The sequence below is a fragment of the Notolepis coatsorum genome (assembly GCF_963971535.1).
Source record: "Notolepis coatsorum genome assembly, chromosome: 5".
NCBI classification, from domain to species: Eukaryota; Metazoa; Chordata; class Actinopteri; order Aulopiformes; family Paralepididae; genus Notolepis; species Notolepis coatsorum.
In genome coordinates, this window is record NC_140169.1 from 166,997,925 (window position 1) to 167,022,825 (window position 24,901).

At 42.5% G+C, this 24,901-nt stretch overlaps 1 protein-coding gene across 3 annotated transcripts in view; it reads right to left on the reverse strand.

Annotated features, from left to right (window-relative positions):
* myo1b (myosin IB) overlaps positions 1-24,901 on the reverse strand; it is a gene marked incomplete at its 3' end in the record, with an annotated part of 204,053 nt that overhangs the window by 145,848 nt on the left and 33,304 nt on the right. For all 3 annotated transcript variants that reach the window (XM_084315392.1, XM_084315391.1, XM_084315390.1), the window contains exons 2-3: positions 18,823-18,969; positions 9,255-9,370 (exon numbers count right to left, since the gene is read on the reverse strand). In XM_084315392.1, coding sequence (XP_084171518.1) covers positions 9,255-9,370; positions 18,823-18,948 — 242 coding nt within the window. In that variant the 5' untranslated portion in view covers positions 18,949-18,969. The remainder of the gene's footprint in view (positions 1-9,254; positions 9,371-18,822; positions 18,970-24,901) is intronic.

Here is a 24,901-nt window from a genome sequence, read left to right on the forward strand (position 1 = left end):
CCCCTTCCCGCGTCCCTGCGTAAACACCTGCCGTGTTGACTTTACAAACACACCGGCGATCCCGATGATGGTGGGAGATGAAAATCACTTGGAAAGATCCTGTGCCTATAGTTCTTCTCGGATAACAATAACGTTCAGCTATAGGGAGGTGTAGTCTGACGTCACTTTGGACCGCCCGCGCGGTCCACCCGTTTAGGGATTTATCATTGGGAAAATGGATTATCGGCTATTGTAATAATTACGCCTCATGAACATTGGCAAGCTTTCCATTTTTGCACAAAATGAGTTCCCTTCTATCACTAACATTATTGTTTAAGATTGATTAATTGCGAATATTTTCATGTTGAGCTATAGATTGTGGATAAATACGCACAGAAAAGTACACCATGCAAATGTTCATGCTTTATTTGTTTTAAACTAGACGATTTAGAAATGGACAATGGGGAAATACGATTTCAAGCGAGGTGGACCGGCCGGAAACAACAATGACGTAACCACTACACCTCCCTATTAGAGTGTCCCTTTTCAAATCAAAATCGATGTTTATTTGACACGTACTCAGTCATACAAGTACAATGTGTGGCGGAATGCCAGTGGTCGCCAACTTCATTAAGTTGCTTCGTAGCTACTATACAATAAATAAGTAAAACAAAAGCTAGTTTAAACTAGGCAAAATATATACAGGCAAATATATACAAGAGTGTATATAGAGTGGCTGTCAAACATCAATCATAGATGGGATGGATGGAACCAGACAGTAGTGCCAAGGATATGCGTGTTCATGTTGTCAGTGACATAATATGCATATGGGTGGTCATGGAAAGTTATTACATGTATTATTGAACAGGACAAAAAGAAGAAGAAAAGAAAAAGGAAAAGACTTGATTGGAGTCGATTTGCTTAAAACCGCGTTCAAAGTCGGAAAACAAAACATGAGAGTTGCACCGCCTGCAGCAATGTGCATTTGCTGTTCTGCTTTGAATACCATTAAAGGCAAAACACATTCAAATGGCTCCAAATGTGGTTTCAGGCTACAAATAAGCATTTCCAGCTGGCTCTAGGAGTGGCCAAGATTTTATTAAAAACACAAGCCTGTGGAACATCTAATAAGTAGCCTCCATTCAACATTATCCCTATAATAGAAATAAATCAACAACAACGTTTATATAGTATATATATAGTATATACTAAACAAGAGAAATTGAAAATGTGTTGATGTTATGTAGTCTTGTGTAGCTCAATGAGTAAGGCAGCGTGTGCTTAACTCAGGGTTCCCACAGACATTGCAAAATTAAATTCAAGGACTTTCAAGTGCTTTCCTAAGCATTATTTTTTTCATTTTAAAAGGGCATTTAAAAGGATACACTTCACTTGTAAATGCAGTTTTGTATAGAAAAAATATCTGATTTATGGCTTAAAACCAATTTCCAACAATTAGTTACACTTTAAATAAAAACTTCCAATGCAAATGGTTGATTTGAATTTCAATTACTTTTTAAGCACCTTGTTAAAAAATTTGCTGTTTTCAAGGAATTCCAGGCCTTGACTTTTTCTTGTAAAAAATTAAGCACTTTAAGCACTTCAAGGACCTTGTGCGAACCCTGTTAACTGGATTGGACCCAGGCTGGGGTTCTTGTTTGGTGGGGCAGGTCGATGTAAAAAAAAAAAACACACACAAAGCCTGGTCCAGATGGCTCGACAGCAGGATTAGGATACATTTATGGAGTCATTTGAAACAATCTGGCCTTGACTGGCACTTCGGGAGAGCTTTGAGGGTCTCCTCAATTAAAGGAGGCCTAATCCCCTTTGCCTGAAGAAAACTGGGAGTCTTGTTTGCAGGATATATACCCCACAGACGACGGGGCAGCCGAGGTGTCTGTGACCTGGTTCCTACTCTTGATCTGGAGACGGCCGAGTGGTTAAGGTTGTTTGTTCCCCGTTAGGAGACCTATTTGAAATTCAACAAGTGGGTCTTGGGGAGATTTGTTGTTTTACCCATTAAATATACAGGAGCTTCACACGGGATGCTCATCATGTGATTAGTGCTTTACAAAAGCCACTCTCTAGTCCCCATCATCCCCCACTCAAATCAGCTCTCGCCCACGACCCCGAGGTCACGGCTGGAACAGATAACCATCTTAACAACTCGTAATTGACACGAATCCTTCAACTTGTCAGAGAGGATTCAGGGACAGCTTAAGACAGGATGATGAGTTGCACTTTTTACAGTTGCCAGATCGCTTCCAAAAGGAGAAGACGAATGTCTAGAAAATGTATGCACAAAAACAATTACCTGAAAACTGGAACTGTTACAGGACGTAAGATGCAGAGTATTAAGTTGCATTTGTTAGTAAGGGTGTCACGATTAATAGATGATCTATGTCTCTAATGCTCATATTGGCGCATTCTTCCAATTCTCCTCTCACAATATTCACCCTCACTGAACTGAGTCATCTGAAAATGTGCTGATTTGTGATGTCAGAAAGACACCGCTGCATGATAATGTTCAGGCGAGGCAGTGGTTTACCATTGTGGTTGGAGCCCAGGCTCAAAACGGCTTAAGATCTTGAGGTAGAAAAATGCTGTTTTTGAGGACTTGATTAGAAATACAAAACAATGAATTAAAAAAAATTAAAAATTACAGAGGTGTTCCATAAACTCACAGGAATTGTGTAAAAGTGCCCAAATAGTGAAAGAAATAGTAAAATAGTTCCCCTTTAAATGCACTGATTACCGGTAAATCGGTAAACGATCATTGGATGAATCAATTACTTAAACGACCAGGCCATATTTAACTCATTCAGCGCCGTCCACGTTTATATACGTGTTTGCTAGATTAGGTTGTTTATTCGTTTTTTTTATATTTGTATTCATTATTCATCCGGGTACCTTGGTGTTACCAGAGGGAGTGAGTCTGAGATCGCAAATGTCCAATACCGCCGCCTGGTAGGATGCAGCCGGTATTGCACATCCTTTGAAACTCTGTATTGGGCTGTGCGTCGATTATATAGGTTCGGGCGGACTTTTCCTTGTCGGGCATGACGAGCGGTTATAACGATTGGATTGAGAAGAAACATGCATTCATGATGAAACATAATACCTATAATCTAGATTTGATTTGAGAATAGTAGCTAGTCCAGGCAAGAAACAACAACGCTTTTAGTAGAATACACGCATATGGCTATTACGCAGCCTTTCAGGAATTACCCTAGAACGCTCTAAAACGATACTCATATTCACCACGGTATAAAACAGTAATGTATGGATGAAAACAAATTATTTCTTTTTTAACATATTGAACGATAGATACTTGATGTCAAATGGGCTATATTATTGTATCCATAGCTATAATATAGAATATAATATAGCCCTGCAAACAAGGTGACCGAGTCCTATGGTTTAATGCTTGGCAATACTACCACAGGGCTAAGGGTAATAGCTGGCAGCCAATGAGTTAAACATAGTCTGGCATGATGTTGATTTGTACAGGCCATAATTTCACTGATTTACTATTGAGAAACTTCCTCTCACCAGGCCCCAATACAAGTGTTTTCCAAAACAGGAGGCTCACATTATAATCAGATGTTTCTTCATTATGTTCTACTGAGGACATGGTTGCAAACTGTGCACCACATCAGACATTATAATGAGTTTCATAGGCCTTGCACATGGAGGTTCCCCATGTGTAACTGTCCTATGCAACTCATAACATTTTTAAACACTGTAGGGTTTGCCATACCATTTTCTCACTAATCATTATAGTAGCAGTTCTATTTTTCAGACCTCCTGACAGTCTCAGCCTAAGTCTGTGATCACATTGGACGTCTTTTTGAACACGCCTGCACCTTTTTCTATTGTTTTCAATGTCTTTGCCGTGACAGGCGCGTGTGTCTCCTCCAAACTACGGCACTCACGTTTTTGAAGCAGCGCTTTTTTCGGGGCGCTCTCAGTTGAAAACATTTCAACTTAAGCAGTGGAGCCCACCGACATCAATGTCACCTTCTTGTTGACTAACCAATCAAATCAACCGAGGGGAGGGATTACAAGAGATGTCTGAAGAGACATCGACAGCTAAACAAACCAGCAGGTTTTACCACGGCAGAGATATGAACAGCAACGCCTGGAGGGCTGTGAATAGTAATTTGTGTAACTTATGTAATGTTTGCTGAGGTAGCAACGGTAATCAGTGCAGGGAACAAAATAACTAGACGCCATTCGCCAAATGCGTGTAGATTTACCGTCTGGCGTCTAAAAATAATAGTCTGCCCGCCAGCTGGCGTGTAGTTCATATCGATACTCTTATTTTGAAAATCCTGTGCGGGTCTCATTGCCGCCCCAAGCGCAGCTCCAGTCATAATATCTGGGCTCCGGCAGCTAGCAACGTTCAGGTTCATATGATACTCTTATTTTGAAAAACCCTTAGCAACTCCGCAAGTCATATGATATCCGCCCACTCCATGTTGTTTCTTGAAAACAGAGCAGCAGCGTTAAACACAGCAGCGTTAACACAGCAGTGCGCCTACAGACGCAAAATAAGTCTGTGATGTTTTTTTTCTTCTCACAACGAGTCCAATGCAGCTACATGCTTTGCACCGTCGCCATTCCTTTATGCCCACATCGCCCGAAATGAACGTTTATGTACCAATCACTACAACGTTAACGTAAGCTAACAAGCTAATGTCTCCACTTGCACAACCTGAAAGTAGGCACTTCCGGCTGACTTCCGGTTGCGAATGGTACTTCCTGTCCCATCCAAATACATTGTTTTTAGCTACTTTTCTCCCGTTATTTAAACAACTTTGTCGTCACAGAGAGGCAATGAAACGTTTGTATTATTATAGTATAGAATGTATTTAATAAGCAAACGTTTGTCAGCAGGGTTTTTGGGCTGTATTTCATGTAAAAACGTTTACTGTTAGTTTACTTGCTCACGCTAATTAAGGCTAATGCTGGCTAACAGAAGCTAGCGCAAGAAACGACGCCGCAAAGTATTGTTTATAGTGCATTTCTACGTTAGCTAACGTTAGTTGTTCAAAACATTACCAGTCTATATAATTTGTTCCTCAACATTATATAGACAGGTAATGTTTTGTAAACTAACTGCAGCCTGCTACAGTTAGAAGCTAAGGTTAGCCAGCAAGCTGCAGCCTGCTACAGTTAGAAGCTAACGTTAGCCAGCAAGCTGCAGCCTGCTACAGTTAGAAGCTAACGTTAGCCAGCAAGCTGCAGCCTGCTACAGTTAGAAGCTAACGTTAGCCAGCAAGCTGCAGCCTGCTACAGTTAGAAGCTAATGTTGAGGAACAAATTATATAGACAGGTAATGTTTTGAACAACTAACGTTACGTTTAGAATGGAATGCACCGGCAAAGATCGTTAGCTCAAAGCTATTCCGGCCAGTTTTCATCAACTTCCTGTCATTTAGAAATATGATTTTATAGTGAAAATCATTACCAAAACGTCCAGAAAAACCTCACGGGAGCATTATAGACTGTCATACAAATGTACAAATGCTATAAGGTGGCAAGAAATGCACTATAAACAATACTTTGCGGTGTCATTTCTTGCGCTAGCTTCTGTTAGCCAGCATTAGCCTTAATTAGCGTGAGCAAGTAAACTAACAGTAAGCGTTTTACTTTTTACATGAAATACAGCCCAAAAACCCTGCTGACAAACGTTTGCTTATTAAATACATTCTATACTATAATAATAGAAACGTTTCATTGCCTCTCTGTGATGACAAAGTTGTTTAAATAACGGGAGAAAAGTAGCTAAAAACAATGTATTTGGACGGGACAGGAAGTACCATTCGCAACCGGAAGTCAGCCGGAAGTGCCTACTTTCAGGTTGTGCAAGTGGAGAATAGTGAACAGCACTGAAGAAAGGGAAATGGGGGGGGGGGGGGGGGGGAATGGGGGGCACTCTCCCCTTCCCTGTGTGTGTGTGTGTGCGTGCGTTTGGAAAGACGACGGAGTCACTAGTCAGGACAGGAGTATATTATAGTAAACTGAGGATTACTGAGGATGGACAGATAATGTTGATATTCAAATATAAAAAAGTTTTGAGAGAAGTGGAAGTTTGAAGACAGACTACAATATGATGTGGGGGTGGTGAGTTGAAACACAGTGTGTGTGTGTGTCCCGACCCCACTTCTATGTTTCAATAAATTATTTGCATTTAAAACTATTAACGCTGACTCATTCCTTCAGTCCACTCAAAATGATACTAATATTCCTTATGTTGTTTATGATATTAATTGAAAATAGCATATGAGAGTATTATATGTAATAATAACACATGGCGATATACTAAAAAGCGATTTATAATTTTTGGCTAGTAAAAAATCTGCCCGGCTGGTAGTTTTTTAAATCTACCTGCCAAATGGCTGGTAAGTCAAAAAGTTACGTTTGTTCCCTGAATCAGTGGTATCACTCGTTGCGCCCAAAGCAGACAGACCATCTGTTTAAGTTTTGATAAGTTGAAACCATTTCAACAAGTGGGCAGTAAGTACTGTAAGTGGGCCGAATTGTATGTTTATCTAATATAGAATGTGTAAGTACTACTAAGTAGTCAAATGAAATGACATGCCTGAGGGATCTCAAGTTAATCTCACAACCCATTAATTTGCCCGGCTGTGATATGAAGCTAGCGTAGCGTTACACATATTACAGCCGGGGACCAGCGATACGTTCATTGTTCTTAACATTACAATTGGCTCTTGGTATAGGATTTATAATATTGAGGAAATTCTCCAGATACAACGTTTTAGTCTGGTATCAGTCTCAAGGAGAATGACAGCTGGACACATCTGCCGTCTTCTACTGGCGAGTCCCCACAACACACACACAAAAGGAGAAGAGGGAAAGAGGAGAGAGGTGGGGGTGGGGGGGAAGAGAGGGAGAGGCAAGGAGACAAAAAGGGGGAGGGGGTGAGAGACAGACCGCAAGAGAGTGCAAAGTAGCCGTTCCAGTGGAATTTGCTCCAAAATAAACAGAGCCTCTCCTTTGTCTGTGGGGAGTGTGTGCCAGCGTAGAGAGACCCAGGGAGACGGGCTAATTGATGGGCACCCTTCTTTGTTTTAGCCCCACAGACCAGCAACGCTGGCTGGCTCCATGCTGGACGGACAGATGGCCACCCGCTGGAGTGTGGCACGCACAAGGGTCTGCATGGCCCCCCCCCTATGACCAGAGTGGCTCCCCCCAGGCACCCCCAAACCACCCGCAGTGTCACACAGACATCTCTCTCTCTCTCTCTCATTATTAGTCTGCTTCAGTCATTAAACCAATTAGTCGCTGAAACCAAGCTGATCCCTGAACAATACAAAGTGAGGCACCAATTTGGAAAGAGCGAGTGTGAAGGAAAATAAAATAAATCAGGAAGGATAATTAGACCTAGTAGTGCTTAAATTAAAAAAATCTTTTTCAATGTTCATGAAGTCACTTGCTTGCTCGTTTAGAAGTCACAAAAAGGAACCGTAGCCAACGTGTCGACCACTTGTCTAGGGAACACACTATTTTCGATTGACTACTCTGCCATTTTACCTCCATTCGCTTTCTACGGACAGCAATTCATCGCCGTGCGGGACGTCGTGGAATGGGTGGCAACGTCAACCAAGTTCAACTTTTTCTACTTCATGCTAATTTATGTGATGGTCTCTGCACATTGAACCAGTCATGTTCGGCCCAACCAGGAAAGACTGCAGCTGAAATCCGACACCTTCTTACAACCAGGAAATGGCCGTGTGAGAAATACCTCAAAAAATAAATGTACTGGATAAATGTAAGCATTAAAAAGTAAAAACTCTTCTTTTTTTCAGCTAATCTCTTAGTTTCAATATGAATGTGCTGGGTCAACGCAGTTTTGTGTTTATTGGTGTTAAGTATTTAAAAGGTTAAATATGCCCATTCATGTTAGATTCAGCTCTCAACTCATGTACAAAAGATACACACACCCTGAAACACCCACAGGTGGCCAGCTTGGAAAGACACGTCCTCAAAAACACCCACAGGTGGCCAGCTTGGATAGAGCAAAAACAGGCTTTCCAAAGACATCGTCAGCACCAGTGTGTTTTTCTCTGTTATGTGTGCAGATCCTCTATCTGAATGTGATGGGTGGGACTGTTCCCTTATCTGTGTGTTTCAATACAAGGCAAACATAATGGCCTTTAACAACCCTTTGAGGTGCTGTCCCTTTGCACTGTGTGTGAAGTCCTGTTGTCATTGTACCTTGATAGTCATACTGTGGAACTTGGTTGGAAGAAGTCATTGATATGTCACAGAGACAAATTCCTGCACAACCACTGTACTCCGTAAAAAATAAAACATTTCTAAATTCTGATTGAACAACTGTGTGAATTACTGCAACTTGGAGAGGAGCGAAGGAGAAGAGAGAAGGGTCTTAATAAAAGGTCATATCAGTTACGATATCTAATTATTTGGAATGAGAACCATGTAAGATCAAAGCTAAAGTTAAATGTCATGAAATAAACATGTAATTTAATGGCTGTGTCTAAACGGTCACACACTGACTCAGCCAGTCAATTAAATTCCACAAAATGCAACTTGGTTCGAGTCGACATGGTTCTCATTCCAAACAATCAAGTATCTTACTGAGGCTCATCAGATACGGTATTACAGCTTGGTTTGGTAACCCGTCTGTACAACTAAAGTCCAAACTGGTCCGTCTGATGCAGACTGCATGGAAGATCATAGGGGTGAAAGGTCACCCATCCCTGCAGTCTATTTTTTAACAGGCTACTATAAGGCAAGCCAATAGAATAGTCTCGGACCCCTCTCATGTCTTACATGCCGAGTATGAGCTACTGCCCTCTGGGAGGAGGTTTAGAGTTCCACGCTCTAGACTAAATAGGTTTAAAAACTCCTTTATTCTGATCTCAGTTAAACTTTTAAATAGTGCCAGATAAATGGCAATTATCTAATAACTGATATTTGGTTGTTAAATTATCGATATTCGATAACTGATATTTGGGTATACTATTCTAATGTGTTGTTGCCAGACATCCTGCTGTGCAGGTACTTTACTGTATCTTTTATATTGTGTATCTCCTCTGTTTGGAGTCAGTTGTGTTGTGTCATGTCTGTATATATGTGTCTGTGGCTGTAGTGTGGGTGTAAGCCCAAGACAAATTTCCTAGCTGATGGGACAATAAAGTGACTTGATATGACCATTGAAAACAAATGTATAAATAAAGTAGGGTGCAGTAGGGTGCAGTGGGGGGCTGAGGCAGCTTGACTCACATATGTGGACTGAGCTCGTAGAAGTTCCTATTGCGATACTCCTCCACCTTGTCTGGCGTGAAGATGGGCAGAGACCTGTACGGGTTTATAGAGATCACCACACTGCCAATGTATGTCTGGGGGGGGAAAGAAAAATAGAGAAAGAGAAACCACGTCACACAATGAAAGAGAACGTGAGAAACAATTAACAACAGCGATCGACAGAATTCATGTTACATTTTCACAACATGTCTTCAAAGAAACAAAACACATAGTTTGTGATAAACTGCGACCAATCTGGCCACAATCTTTAAGCAGTTATCTGGCAAAATTGTAGACCAAGGATCGCTGGAAATGTGTACGAAGTGTAGCATCAATTGGACATACGGTGTACACGTTAGGTCTCATCAAGTTGCACATTTCAGACATTTGGTCATAGCGCCACCATCCAGCCAACTGGTGTGATATTTGTTGTGAGGCTTTGGCGCACTAATATCCATCAGTGTGAATGATACACAACTTTGAACTTAGCACACTTCTTCCTTACCATGGAGCAAACATGGGTGTTGCGTTTGGTGCAAATAGGACAGCGTATTCATGAGTAACACGTCACTTCCCATTTACGATGGGTTTTTCCTAAATAAAAGATTGGGTGTGGCGGTTTGGGCAACTTTTTGAATAACGGATGTAAAGTTGTTGGTCCTTAGATGCCACATAACAGGTTTAATGAGAATAGGCTAACAGGATGGAGTAAGCATAGATGGATATGTGTATAAATGGTAGATGGACTGCATTTATAAAGCGCTTTCCAATTTGTTCCTCACATTCACTCACACATTCACACAGACAGCGGAGGCAACCATGCAAGGTGCCAACCTGCTCATCGGGAGCAGTTAGGGGTTAAGGGATGTTTTGACACGCTGTCGGGAGGAGCGGGAATCGAACCAGGAACCTTCCGAACACACGTGTAGAAGCTATTCTATTGGCTTTTCAAACTTGTACATTTTGACCTTGGCGTAATTGGTGTGACATTTGTTGCGATGCCTTAGCATACCAGTATCTATCGTTGTGGTAAAGGTCTCTAGCATGTACCATGACATGGCAAACAAGGCCTTTTAGACATCTCTGGGACGGTCCAACCGACAGACAGACAGACAGGTGGACTTGTATTAGCTGCTTGCAGGGCTGTAAAGTACTTGAGTAATTGTACTTTGTTACAATACTTAAGTACTGTTTTTGGGGATTTGTACTTTACTCAAGTATTATTAGGTTTGTATACTTGTACTTTTACTCAATTACATTTCAGAGGGAAAAAAACATACTTTTTACTCCTTACATATAAAATGCAGACCTACAAAGTACAAATCTCGCAGGTCCAATCATTTTAATTAGTATATTTGTTTCGCATGCCGAACTAACATTAACGCTATTAATCCTGCGGCCGCTCTTTATTTAAAAACAGCCAATCAAATCCCATCAATGGAAAATGAACCCGCCCATACCCATGCCGATGTCCTTGTGCAAGACTAGAAAGCGGGGATCTTTGATTAAACACCTGCTATAAGAAGAATAGACAAGTCAGAAAAAATGTTTTTACTTTTACTTTTTAGTACTCAAGTACATTTAAAAGTAGAATTTGTTTTTTACTTTTACTCAAGTGTGTTTTTAGCCAGATACTCTGACTTTTACTTGAGTAAGACTTTGAGACAGTAGACCCATACTTTCACTTAAGTATAATTTCTGGGTACTTTTCACACCCCTGGCTGCTTGGTAAAAACAACAACATATTGTGGTGAAAACGAGCCTCGCCACCGTCGGCCTCTCGTCCGTTTCGGGCTTTCGATTGTAACCCGAGGTGAGAGGAATTCTGCGACCCGCAGCACTTCCCAGCTGGGAATTCCTGATGCATTGTTCAGGCATGCGAGGCCCGAAGTGAGGATGAGGAGAGACGCGAAGACAAAGGAAAAATTTGTGGAATTCTGAGGACAACCCTGTGGTTACTAAACAAATGACGGGAGATCAAGGTGCCAAGGGTGCATCTGTTAAAGGTCTCAAACTCAATTGACCTGGGGGCCGCTGGAGGTAGAGTCTGGGTGAGGCTGGGCCGCATCAAATATTATATATGATTTTTTTATTTTTTTATTTTTGCAAAATCAACTGTGCCTCACTTTGTTAACTACAACAAGCAATGCGGTTTGTTATTTAAGATTAGGTCGGACTCGGCACCGACAGATTTGTGTTCATTGTGCTGCTTTTATAAAGCCTCAAATGACGGCTTACAATATTTCATGAAAGCAAAGTGTTTTGTTTGTCTGAGATTTAAAAAGTTTTAAACTTTACAGCACTGACAAAGTTGAACAAAGTGCTGTACAAGTCCTACAACATAAAAAAAAAAATATAATAATAAAAAAAAAAGTAATTTTTCTTTTTAACTTTGATGTCAAGTAGGGGGCCGCAAAATATCATCCAGCTGGCCGCAATTGGCCCGCGGGCCGCGAGTTTGAGACCCCTGTGTTAGAGGAACCTAGAAGATCAAAACAAATTAGATGAAACGCGACAGCAGCTGTTGGCCACACGGACACAGATGATATAGCGGACAGTTATTTCTGCAAGCAGCACATGTTATCAACACCATTATCGCTATTATTACCGCCATCGTCACCCGCACTCAAAATCGACCGAGGTCGGATTGCACTTTCAGCCGTCAATACCTTTTTCCCACTCTTTTCCCCGTGATAATGCCCGTTACGTAACCCACTCTGCAGGGGCGGATTTAGGATTGTAGGAGATCCGGGGCTTTCCTGCAATATAGAGCCTTCAATCTTGACCAATAAAGCTGCTCTTTTCACTATAAAACTCAGTTAACCTTAGATTTATATATTGGGGGGGGATATATCATATTTTTCATATAATCAAAAAGTGGTGGAGCAAGATCATACCTTTGCTCCCCCAAGTTCAATAGTGGGAGAGCAGAGATGCTCCGAATGCTCTTATGGCCAGGCGTCTATGATTCACTGATACAAAGTAAAATAGTGCAGTGCAATAAAATAGTTAGTCAAATAGAATAAAATAATGCAATAGTGCATTGCAATAAAATAGTTATCATCGTATTTTTTCAGGAGGCCGGTAAGGAGTGCATTACAGTAGTCGAGTTGGCTTGAGATAAAGGCATGGATCTGGTTTTCAGCGTCCTTTTGATTTATAAATGGCCGTACTTTAGCTATGTTTCTAAGGTGGAAGAATTAAGTTTTTGTCAACTTGTTGATTGTGATTTAAAGCTTAGGTCTGAGTCTACCATAACACCAAGACTTAACTCACTCAAATACAGTTAGCAGCTGGATAGACCACAGATGGAAATTAGCTTCTGCTAAATCTGGTGCAAACATATTTTCATGTAACAATGATGAATTGTATAAAAAAAAAAAAAAAAAAAAAAAAAATCATTTTTTTTATTTTTTTTATTTTTTTTAAATAGATTCGGGGCTTTTCAGAATACATCCGGGGCTTGAGCCCAGGTAGCCACCCCCTAGCTCCGCCCCTGCCACTCTGCCAAAAGCAGAGGCCTGGGCCCTCATTCATCAACGTGTTCTACGCACAGATCTGTGCTTACCCTGTGCGTACGATCATTTCTAAGCAAAGAGTGGGATTCATCAATTTCGATTTGAACTTGACTCCGTGCTTACATCTACGCACAGTTCAGACCTGGCGTACCTAGCGCCCAGTGGTAGAATATATTATTACAACAAGGAAATGAGCTTCTGTGCATAATAACACTGGCACGTTCTGTACGAACCGTAGTTCATTATAGTTCATTGTAAAATAGCAACAGTAGTGTAATTATGGTCAAAACCCTATAAATAGCATTTGGAATAATAGATCTTTCTCTCAGAATGAATGCAGCATGGTTTATATAGCGTTATCGGAATATACGGGGTGTAGGCTACTGATAGACTGCGCTCCGCGTAGCTTGATTGATTGATTGATTGAAAAGTTTATTAACAGATTGCAGAATGGGTACAGTACAGTACAGCTCAGTACATACAATTGTTAATTGGGGATGCAGACCAACTTTCGTCTTGTTTACATCAGGGTCCCCCATTTTCAATTCATCATAAATCATAAAGCTCAACTCGTTATTATTCTGCGCAGACCGCAGAAACGTTTTGATTATATTTACAAGGCTTTACGTTAAACGAAACAAGTGGAACTTCGAAGCTGTAAGCAGAATACAAGTCATATGAATATAGTGTTCTTCCCCCTTTTTACTGTATAAGAAAGAATAGAAAACGCATTGCAATGACACTATAGTGGACAGACTATGTATATGATGGGATTCAAGTTCGCGTTTTTGTTGCTCATAGGCATGCTGTCAGAGTATGATATCTTAATCAAACATTCTAGAACATTTGTCGTCACAGATCATGTCCTAATAGAACATAGGCTATGGCATGGATCGTGATATTGTGTGGACTGTTATTATTACTGTACACCGGTACCACCCATTGTGACAACAGCCTTGTGAGTCCCGCACACAAACATGATGGAATTCAAGTTCATGTATTGAAAGGCAGGCTATCATACATGCAGTGAGATTCATTGTTCTTGTATATGCTCTCGTATTATATTGTTTATATAGGCTACCCAATACTGACATCAAAATAGATTGTAGTATGCCTCTAGAAATCATATGCAGCAGCAGCAGGTAGAAAATTGACGGGAGATCCATCGCGATTTGGAATAAAATTGAGGAGAACTTTAATCCCTGGGGTATTAATCAAACAACACGGGAAAAGGCAGTCATATTCCAGCGCGGTCTTTATTAGCCGACAACAAAATAGATGCATCTAAAAATCATATAGCCAATCGAACACAACTAATAAAGGCATTCATATTACAGCACGGTTATAATGACACACAACCAACGCCAAACAGTGGTCAACGAACGGTCTTTATTAGTATTTTGAGCTGTCCAGGCAGAATTGCAGCAATGGTCTTAGGGAGCCGTTGATATCTGACATCACCGTTTACGAGTCCGCCTTTTATTTATCCCACAATACGCGATAGTGTCTTCTTGGTTCGACAGCAGTGAACAATCTTCGTGGAGTTTCTCAGGGTTCCGCTCGGGTCCGTCCATTATTTCACATCCCATGGGGGGTGTTTCCTCATTTTCATGACCATATATGGATAATCATGCACGAGCATTGACGGTAGAACAAAGTGGTATTCATCAACACGGAGGACCATAGAGCCTGCGTACGCACGTGTGATGAATGCCGACTTCCCTGTGCGTACGCTAGTTCTACATTCCGTGCTTACGTGTGGAAGTAGGTCAAGTTCTACGTCCACGTTGATGAATGAGGGCCCTGGCCTTTTCCATGGCAACACCGCCACCTCCCACTGCCTATTGTGCAAAGGTATATACAGTCGGTTTGCCTATTGCTTAATAACAGCGGAGCAGTGCTGCCGTTCGGCAACCGCAGAGCGGAGCGGCAGAGCTTGCGGAATTATGTAACCGCCCTAATCCGCCATGATTTTCATTCGGCGCTCAGCTCACCTGGCAGCGCAGCGGTCCTGCGGTCCTGTGGTCCGTTGTTGACGAGTTCGAATCCCATGACATTTTTTTTTTAACGTGATTTTTTTTTAACGTGTATTCTTTCGCCGGTTAAAGGGGAACTCCAACATTTTGGGAAATTAGCTTATTTAACATCTTCCCTGGAGTTAGACAAGAAGATACATACCTTTTTTGTCTCTGTGCGTGCATTTTAGCTTTGGGAATAGACGCTCCGTTAGCATAGCTTAGCTTCATCACTGGAAGTGAGGCAGGACAGTAGCCTTACAGTGCATTGCAAGGTCTGACATTGACCAAATTTGATATGCATGACCTTGGTGGGCTCTAGGTCAACTCCTGAAAAGGGGGTCAATGTCAGACCTTGCAATCAAAAGTTAGGGGGCGCACTGAAATTATGGCAAGGGTTATTAGCCCCCTAACTTTTGATTGCAAAGTCTGACATTGACCCCCTTTTCAGGAGTTGACCTAGAGCCCACCAAGGTCATGCATATCAAGTTTGGTCAATGTCAGACCTTGCAATACACTGTAAGGCACTGTAAGGCTACTGTCCTGCCTCACTTCCAGTGATGAAGCTAAGCTATGCTAACGGAGCGTCTATTCCCAAAGCTAAAATGCACGCACAGAGACAAAAAAGGTATGTATCTTCTTGTCTAACTCCAGGGAAGATGTTAAATAAGCTAATTTCCCAAAATGTTGGAGTTCCCCTTTAAGGTTAGGCATGGTTAAGGTTAAGGTTAGGCATTGTTTCGGAGTTGGTTAAGGTTAGAACGGTTAAGTTTAGGCGCTGTTAAGGAGCTGGTTAAGGTTAGAGTTTGTCTTAGAGAATGGCAATATTCTTTCTATGGTTAAGGTTAAGGTTAAGGTTAGGCATGGTTAAGGTTAAGGTTAAGGTTAGGCATTGTTTCGGAGTTGGTTAAGGTTAGAACGGTTAAGTTTAGGCGCTGTTAAGGAGCTGGTTAAGGTTAGAGTTTGTCTTAGAGACAGCCTATTTCCGCACTGCCGCTCTCCCGCGTTGCCGCGGTCACATGGTCAAATTGTCACATTCTTGCACTGCTCCGCTGTTAAAAAGCAACACGCAGTCGGTATACAGTAGGCAGCATGTTTTAGAGGCACTGTGAGAGGAGAGAGACAAATGGGAGTGTGTACGAAATGTACACAAACTGGTCGTTGATCGGAGGAGTGTGGGGGGAGGGGGCGCTTCAGACTCGGAGCATTGCAGAGGAACTTCTCTAGTCTCTAGAGATTAACAGGAAGAGAGCACTCTCTGTGGCCCCCAGGATGGATCAGTGTATGACCACTCATTTTCCCCCCTGGACCCTACCACATGAATTAGCAGTTTAAGGTGTCCACGTTCACCTTCAAGACAGTCCTGTATTACTCCATTTCCTCAAGTAAATAATGGGAAATGGCTGAATTTATATAGCGCTTTTATCCAATTTGTTCCTCACATTTTACCCATTTCACTCACACATTCACACACCGACAGCGGAGGCGACCGTGTAAGGTGCCCAACCTGCTCATCGGGAGCAGTTAGGGGTTAAGTGTCTTGCTCAAGGACATTTCGACACACTGCCCGGGAGGATATAAAAAAATCTAACCCTAACTAACCTTACTGTCATGCTCTTGTCCTAATAAACTAACCTACACTGTAGCACGCAACACTTTGATGAACATTGTTACTCCGCTGATAGAGTTGTACCCTTCCTGATGACTTGTCGTACAGAACTTGTAATTACTAGCTGCAAAAGGAAAAGAAAAACACAGACTTCCTCATAGCAAAAACTCACAATCCAGACTTAATAGTTATCTTGGATCTAGAGCTAGCGTCAAATATGAGGGCTCTGCTTGCTGTTTCAGATTCAGCGACACTCGTCGTGGGAGATGCCACGCCGGTACAGAGATTTCATCTCCTCCGATATTGCTTGCTCACGAAATAGGTGAAGGCGGATTGTGAGCAGAGGTGCAACAGACAAAGATAGGGGCAGAAAGGGACAGATTGGGACTTAATTCTTTCCATGCACTTATCATATATATTCCCCTCAGGAAAAACAAAGCCATGCCGTCTTCTGCTGGGCGGCATGTGATATAGGGGGGGGGGGGGTGTTCCGTGGAGTGATTCCTGAAGAGGGGAAGATACTCTGTTCCGTGCCGCAGATTTAACTGGATAAATACAGGCTCCAGCGAAGGGGACGCTCCGGCTGTCTAGTCACCATTTTGAGGTGCGGCACATCATGCCACCCAAACCGTCCCATTGGGGAATAAACACAACCATGTGCTGTTCTACCTTGCCCTTAGGAGGCCACTTTGCTATTCCACTTCAAAACCACCAGTAATTACAGCCGTGTGTCAGTTCTTGTGCATGCTGCTGTGCTGACGGTGCATCGTTTGAGAAACCAACGCAGATATTACAGGGTACATGTGAGGAACGTCTAAACACTAACCGTTGAGGAAGCATCGGTGTGTGTGTGTTCCTTGGGCCTGGTTCTGGGTCAGCGCCCACACACCGGAGGTGCATATAGTCTTCAAGCTTATAGCTTCTGACAAGAGAAATTTTTAGGGCATCCACAGGCATCGAGGCGGCACGCATTCCCCCTTGCTCCACGCGGCCCGGGCGGAATATCCAGCGAATCAATCGCAACTCTGCGTGGTGACATCATTCCCTGGGCCCTGGGGGCCCTCGTCAGCTAACGGGCAACCAGAGAAGAGCTGTAATCATCCGGCATGATGTCTGGAGCGGCTGACCCACAAGAGCACAGACCGGCGTGGGGTGAGGGAGTGCCACAGCACAAAGCCCAGAGCCGAAGCACTGATCCCAGGGATGTCTCAGTTCACCAGGAACCCACCCCCCACCAGGAAAACAGACAGCCAGCCACAGTGGATCTCATCCCTCAAGCTTGTGATGTTCTGCCTCATTTAATAAGGCATCGTCTACATTCCTCTGTGATGTGATTTATTGATTGGTCGGTCGTTGCGGTCGCTGTATCCGCGCCTGTGTCTTTTCTGAGGCCAGGCCGACATGAGTGAGAGTGAATGGGAGGAACAATGGAGCTATGTAGAGAACCTATATGCAAGTCTCCTCGGGGACAAGTTCCTGTTCCTCTTAAAGAAGATGGGATTAAACCCAGAGGGGTGGCGGAAAACAAAATGTGTTACACCAACATGAGACGTGGTTAAGCACACACAGTCAAGTCAATGGGAAAAGTATGCAGGACACTCCACTGAAAGTGCGGAGAGTTGGAGAGTCTATATTTGGGCGCCAGGCCATCAGAAAATGGGGATAGATATATATTTCAGATATTAAGCACGGCTAGCAGGAAAGCCATTACTAGAAAGTGGTTAACCACAGAAATTCCTACAGTGGATGATTGGATTGATATTATTTATGATATTTTTAAGATGGAAAGAATTACTTTTTCTTTTAGGTTGCAACAGGATACGTTTCGGAAGAAATGGGAAAGATGGATAATGTACATTACACCGTTACGATCTTCATTTGTTTAAGGTATACAGAAATGACCATTCGGGATAATTGTTAAGTGAACCTTGTGTAAAGGGAGTAGAGTTAGAGTATCAGGAAGATGCACCCGTGACCCCAACATATTATTTTGTTATTTGTTTGCTTTATGGTAGATGCTGATGTATTGGAGATGTACCATAACATATTATTTTGTTATCCGTTATTTTTTATTATTGTTTTTGTTTGTCTAAAAAAAAAGTATAGGATTATATTGACTGCATGGGTCCTCATGTATGTACTGAGACTTCTGCACCGCAACTTTTAAGTTAAGTAAGAAGAATTATTAACAATTGATGCAATTTGTACTGCAGAAGGCTGAGATAAATGAAGGCGAAGTCAAGATATTGTTTGTATGGACCACATTGTGAAAATCAATAAAAAGAAAAAAAAAAGAAAAAGTGCGGTACGAGTACTTGAAAAGCGCCACAGAAATGCATGCCATTCATTCATACTGTAACATTTATTTGAACATAACCCTTATAGTATAGGGGGGTACTACTCACGTAGATCTCGTTGTGGTCGAAGCGGTTCTTAAGGTTCTCGATGAAAGAGTCTTCGGTGAGGGGCTCCAGGAGAACCATGTCTCCCACCCCGATCATGTTGTCCAGAAGTGATGTCTTCACCTCCATCTTGGCTGTTGATGTCCCCCCCTGTGCAAAGAGAGAGAGGAAGGGAGAACAGTGTCATTAGATGTGAAGCGTGACTGAGGGAAGATTCTCTGAACATGTGTCAAAGGGCCATGCCTGTAAATTGCCACTAGGGGCAGAGTGGCAAACAGTGAGTAAGTGACACATTTGCGGGTGCTTTGCAAAAAAAACTAGGGATGTCCGATATTATCGGCCGATATTGGCATTAAAATGTAATATCGGAAAATATCGGTATCGGTTTAAAAAAAATTATAATTTATAAATTTTTTACATTTATTTAACCTTTACTTAGCAAGCAAGTAAGAACTAATTCTTATTTTATTTATTGTCAAAAGTATGCATAATGTTGTGTTAATTCCACGACAAGAGATATGTAAGGGATAATGTATCCCTTACGAGGTCATTGTGGCAAAATAATTGACCGACACGGAGTTTAAAATACCGAGCCGCCTCGGCGAGGTGTTTTAAACGTCAGTGAAGGTCAATTATTTTGCGATGATGACCGAGTATAGCTATACATTATCCCGCTTATTACATGGCTAACTTACTAACAATATACCTAATTCATTTTACGGCAGCCCGGCAGGTGTGTCTGATTGCACTGAAACAGTGTGTGTCAGTGGGGCTTGATTACTCCAGCTGCGAAAAACAATAATCACCGGTGGTTATCGAAAAATAATTCACCGCTGTCGGGGGCTATTGACCAATCACAATCAAGCATTTCGGCGAATGTTAAAACGCCATGTAATAAGTAATGTTATTACATGGCGTTTTCACATTCACCGAAATGCTTGCTTGTGATTGGTCAATAGCGCTCGTCAGAGGTCCGATATTACTCGATAACGGACCTCTGTGGAACAATAATGACCGCTGTGCGCAGCTGTTCGCAATCAAGCCCCACTGACACACACTGTTTCAGTGCAATTAGACACACCTGCCGGGCTGCCGGCGATAATAATAATCACTTTATTTGGGCTGACAGAGCCACAGAACAACTGCGTCTGCATTTGATCTCGTCTTGTCGATTTTGTAAAATGAATTAGACCTGTATATTGTTAGTAAGTTAGCCATGTAATAAGCAGGATAATGTATAGCTATACTTGGTCATCATCGCAAAATAATTGACCTTCACTGACGTTTAAAACACCTCGCCGAGGCGGCTCGGTATTTTAAACTCTGTGTCGGTCAATTATTTTGCGACAATGACCTCGTAGCTATACATTATCCCTTACTTAATTACCTGAAATTATTCTGTTTTTTGGGGGGGGGGGGACCCCCTGCATATATCGGTATTGGTTGATATCGGTATCGGAAATTAAGAGTTGGACAATATCGGTATATCGGTAAAAAAGCCAATATCGAACATCCCTAAAAAAAACTAAAACATAACGCTACATCGTATGTACAGTACATCCCTGTGCCCCTGGGGGGAAGGGGGCTAGATACTTTAACAATCTGGTTCAAAGGTTTTCCCTACACTGAAGTGCTTTGTGTCCATTTATAATCCTAACGGCCAAGTCTCCAAAGGAGCTCTCTGATCAGCCGACAACAAACAGTGCTAAACTTAGCCAGTGCAAATAAACCAGCTCGGGGGAGGACATGTTTGTTCAGCAGTGGTTTAGAGTCCACGGGAGGAACGGGACCTTCCGATTGGCTACGGGCTGCCTGTTCAACTTCTGCACACTGTGCACCCGAGATTCCACTGGGGGATTATGTAACGGAAAGAACTTTGCTCCAGACCTCGGAGTGTCCGCTGGACTGGGGGGGGGGGGGGGGGGGGGTCACTCACTCTGCTCCTGAATCTTCAAATCAAAAAGGGGAACACCCCCCCCCCCCCCAACTCTGACTCACTCAAACATCCTCTGAAAACAACCTGGAACAACTAGGAAACGGACTCGTGCCTTAACTTATTCCAGGTGCTTGTGTAGCCGTGTGATATTTTGGGGATGTTGGGGAGTACGTGCAGACAAAGACACTGCTAGGGGTGGCAGTTTTCTCTCCCTAGCGTTGCCCCCCCCCCGTCTCCCCACGGGACAGTAATCCCGGAGCTATAGGGCTGGAGATAAAAGAGAGGCCTAGAGCACATTCAGGGCCTGGATACAGGGGCTTTGCTGTACCACAAAACCCTGTGTCTAGTGTTGTAACAGAGGGGCCACGACGAGTGAGGCCAACGCACTCTCATCCTCCCCCATTGTCTCTCCTGCCGACCTCCCCATTCTTAGATCAGCAGAAACGGCCACTGGCATGGAGTGCAAACATAGTCTACTACTTTATATACCACCAAACAACAAAGGCCACGCTTATCTTCAGACAGTTATTCAGTCTTCTGTATTCTACAGATTGGTCATTTTTAACCAATCACCCACAACATCTTACTAGAAAACGAGTACCGTCTCTGTACTAAACAGTTACAAAGACTGGACTAGACTGAAAAGTTGAAAACTGAAACATAATTAGGCTTTTTCAATTATGCCCCCCTATAGATGTAGACTGCTTACAAAGGCAGCTTGTCTTCTTTCTTTCAAGTCTATTTTGAAAACACTTTTTCTTGATTATAATAATAAGCTCTTGATTATAATTGTTCTTGGTTTGGTTTCTCTAATTAGTTATAATTACAGTACATCTCTTTTGCCGTTTTGTTCCATGTGGTTTTGATTGAATACTATTTTTGTATTGCCTTAATATTGTCAATGTAGAACATTAGTGTTTTCCTTTTAAAATGTATTTAGCCTATATCACCATCGATGGAGCAGTCTGCTGCTGACAGCGATTTGAGTGGTCAGATAGCACAGGCCTGGACGAGGCAAGTTAATGTGCAGGGATTAAATGATTGGATCGACAGCAGACACGCAATCTGGAGGGGTGGGTATGGGTACTAGGGCTGGGCCAGGGCTAGAGCTGGTAAAGTCATGACAGTGTGTCTGTGTGTGTGTGCGTGTGCGTGTGTGTGTGTGTGTGAGGGGGGAAGGGGGGGTCATTGTTGTCACAAGCGACCCCAGACAAGGCACAGCTGGACTACAGGGAGGTGCTGGGTGGCACACCAAGTCCTTGTTATGGCTCTCCCGGTCTTTGTCTGAGCCTCCAGCCAGGCAGCAACAGGAGAATAAATGAAGCTCAACATGAGTCTGGACGATATGATCAAAAATATGATGTCACGATATGTTTCCTATTGTCAAAACGGCAAAACAATATTTCCGGGGGCAAATTTTAACAAATTTTGTCTGAGGGAAGCAACAGTTGCGATTGGACGATCGAGAAAATGGGGGCGGGGTGTTTTAGATAGGCCAATTAAAAGACTATCGATACATAACTCGGGGTCGAGTCCAATTCGCGTCGGTCCCTGGCAGTCTGAGAGACACGCACACGACGCGTTCTTCTGCTCTCTTACCAAACGATCATTCCCACCACTGATCCCCGAGACAGGACTAATCCCATGGGCGGAGTTTATGGGGGTGCAGGGGGTGCATTGCACCCCCTGGTGGCCGGGGGTGAAATTGCCTTTAAAAATAAAAATAAAAAATCAAGATTATTTTTATTTTAATAAAATTATAATAATTGTGAGAAACAAATCTGAATTCTATTATGTTTTGTTTTACAATACATTCATTTTATAGTAGTAATCATGTCACATTATAAGGCGAACCTTCTGTAGTGTGGCAGTGAAAGGGTTAACGCGCGGCCAAGCACCACCATTCGCAGCAGCAGCAGCATGCCCCGCACGATAGTACATTGTAACGCTTGTACAAAGCCACTTATTCTGAGATGATAATTAATGTATCTGGATAACCAATGCACGGATTTTGTCGAGGCAGGTAGCGTTATTTCGGGAACATTGATATCTATAGTCTGGTATATTTTTCATCCACGAAAAATGGAGGCTGTAATAATTATTATTGCTCGAGAGTCTCTATGAATAATAATAATTAGAGCCTCCATTTTTCATGGACGAAAAATATACCAGACTATAGATATCAATTTCCCCGAAATAACGCTACCTGCCCCGACAGAATCCGTTCATTGGTTATCCAGATACAGATGAATTAGCATCTTAGAATAACAAATAACACTAAAAGACAAACGCAACATCTTTTTCTTTTCTTTTCTCCAGCGCGACCAGCACATCTTTCGTTGGATTGGCATGTCTAATAATGCTGTTATTAGAAAATGTGAACTTTTGTTTGTACAGCCTTTGACAACCTACTGTATGCATACGTGTGCGCGGCTGTGCGCTTGGCAGAGTGTTGCACAGTATTTTGTTATTTTTGTATGTCATGTTTGGTACAGTAAAGTGGTCTAGTGGAGCAGCAATATACTTGTTGTGGTCTTTTTATTTTAGTATTTCCTTCTTTATCTTTGTCACTTTGTCAATGATTAAGAGTAAGTCAGTTAAAAATGATCCCCCGTAGTGCTGTGTGTGTGAGTGTGTGTGTGTGCTGCTGTACTACCTAAATAAAATAAAAAATTAGGGGTTAGGGCATTGTAAAAACGCTAAAATAATAAAATAAAGTTCGCCAAGCAGTCGCACCCCCTGGCGTCAAGTTCAAACTCCGCCTATGACTAATCCCCATTACCGCACAGCTTAGAGCAAAAAACATCTGAAACGTGGCCCCCGGAGGAGCACAGATAAATCATCTACGGCAAGCCATAAAAATGGATAAAAGGGAGTGTTTGCCTTTCATGGCCTGGCAGTAATCAGTTTTCTCAAAGCCTTCAGTTTTAACAAGAGAGGCCCGGTTGGCGCAGCCAAGCAGGAGCATCTCCAAGATAGGAGCTTCGGAATGTTAAGGCGATGAGAGGCTTAGATTCATTGCGATAGTTCCCTACAAAAGAACAGGGGACATGCTCCGACATTTTAAGGGGAGCACCCCCCCCCCCCCCCCCCCCCCCCCCCGAATCCCCCAGTTTCCAACAGAGAACTCCGTGCTAGCAGGGAAACTCGATTCCGAGGTTTACTTTCCGCAGTGGCGTAGCAACTGTCAGTGCGAGTTCTGTCAAAGCCACCGACTCTCCCAGTGTATTACCACTGCACCTCTCCTCTGGCTTCTGTTCCCCTGCTGGGCATGAGGTTATGGGCCCATAAAAAGTGGCCCCGGCTCTTGGAAGGAAGCGAGATTCAGGTTGCAGGTTGAAGAAGAGAATCTCCATTTATCATATCATTCAGTTCAGTTCAGTTCAGTTCAGTTCTTTTTTATTTCGGGCTTTGGACACATACAGTAACAACGGTCATTCCATAAATCACCAACGTTTTACCAGCTGCTATTGCAGCATTGTCCAATTGTCCGAAAAGGGCTAGGCTAGGGAGAAGCACTAGGCTTGTCGGGCCCTACCCCTGAAGACTTAACTTTTTTTTTTAATTTACATACATACATAGTACATACATATAGTACACATTACAGTACACACATATAGTACACATTACAGTATAGTATACCTGCAGTATATAATAGTATATAGTACATTATAGTGTATACAGCACATATATAATGTGATATGAGATATATAGTACATGATATATACAATATAATATAGTACCATAATATATAATAGTATATACTGCAAATATAGTTCAATATAATATACAACCCATCTGCACATACCCTTTCAAGACATGATAGGAGTACTAGACTAGACGTTCAGCCTCTGTACAAACAGACAGTAGTAAATAGAACAGACACTGTGTGTGTCTGTGTGAGTGCGAGTGCGAGTGCGAGTGCGAGTGTGAGTGTGAGTGTGTGTGTGTGTGTGTGTATACACATGCAAAGCCTAATGAGAGCAGGCAATTCATTAGCCCACCAGTTCAGTGGCAGGGGAAGTATTGTAAAGACAACATTAATGGAACCAGGTGTGGACACTCTCACTAATTGAGGAAGGAAACCATAATCCACCAATAAATGTAAAGCAGAGGGGGTTGACTGACGGGAAGTCCCCTCGATGC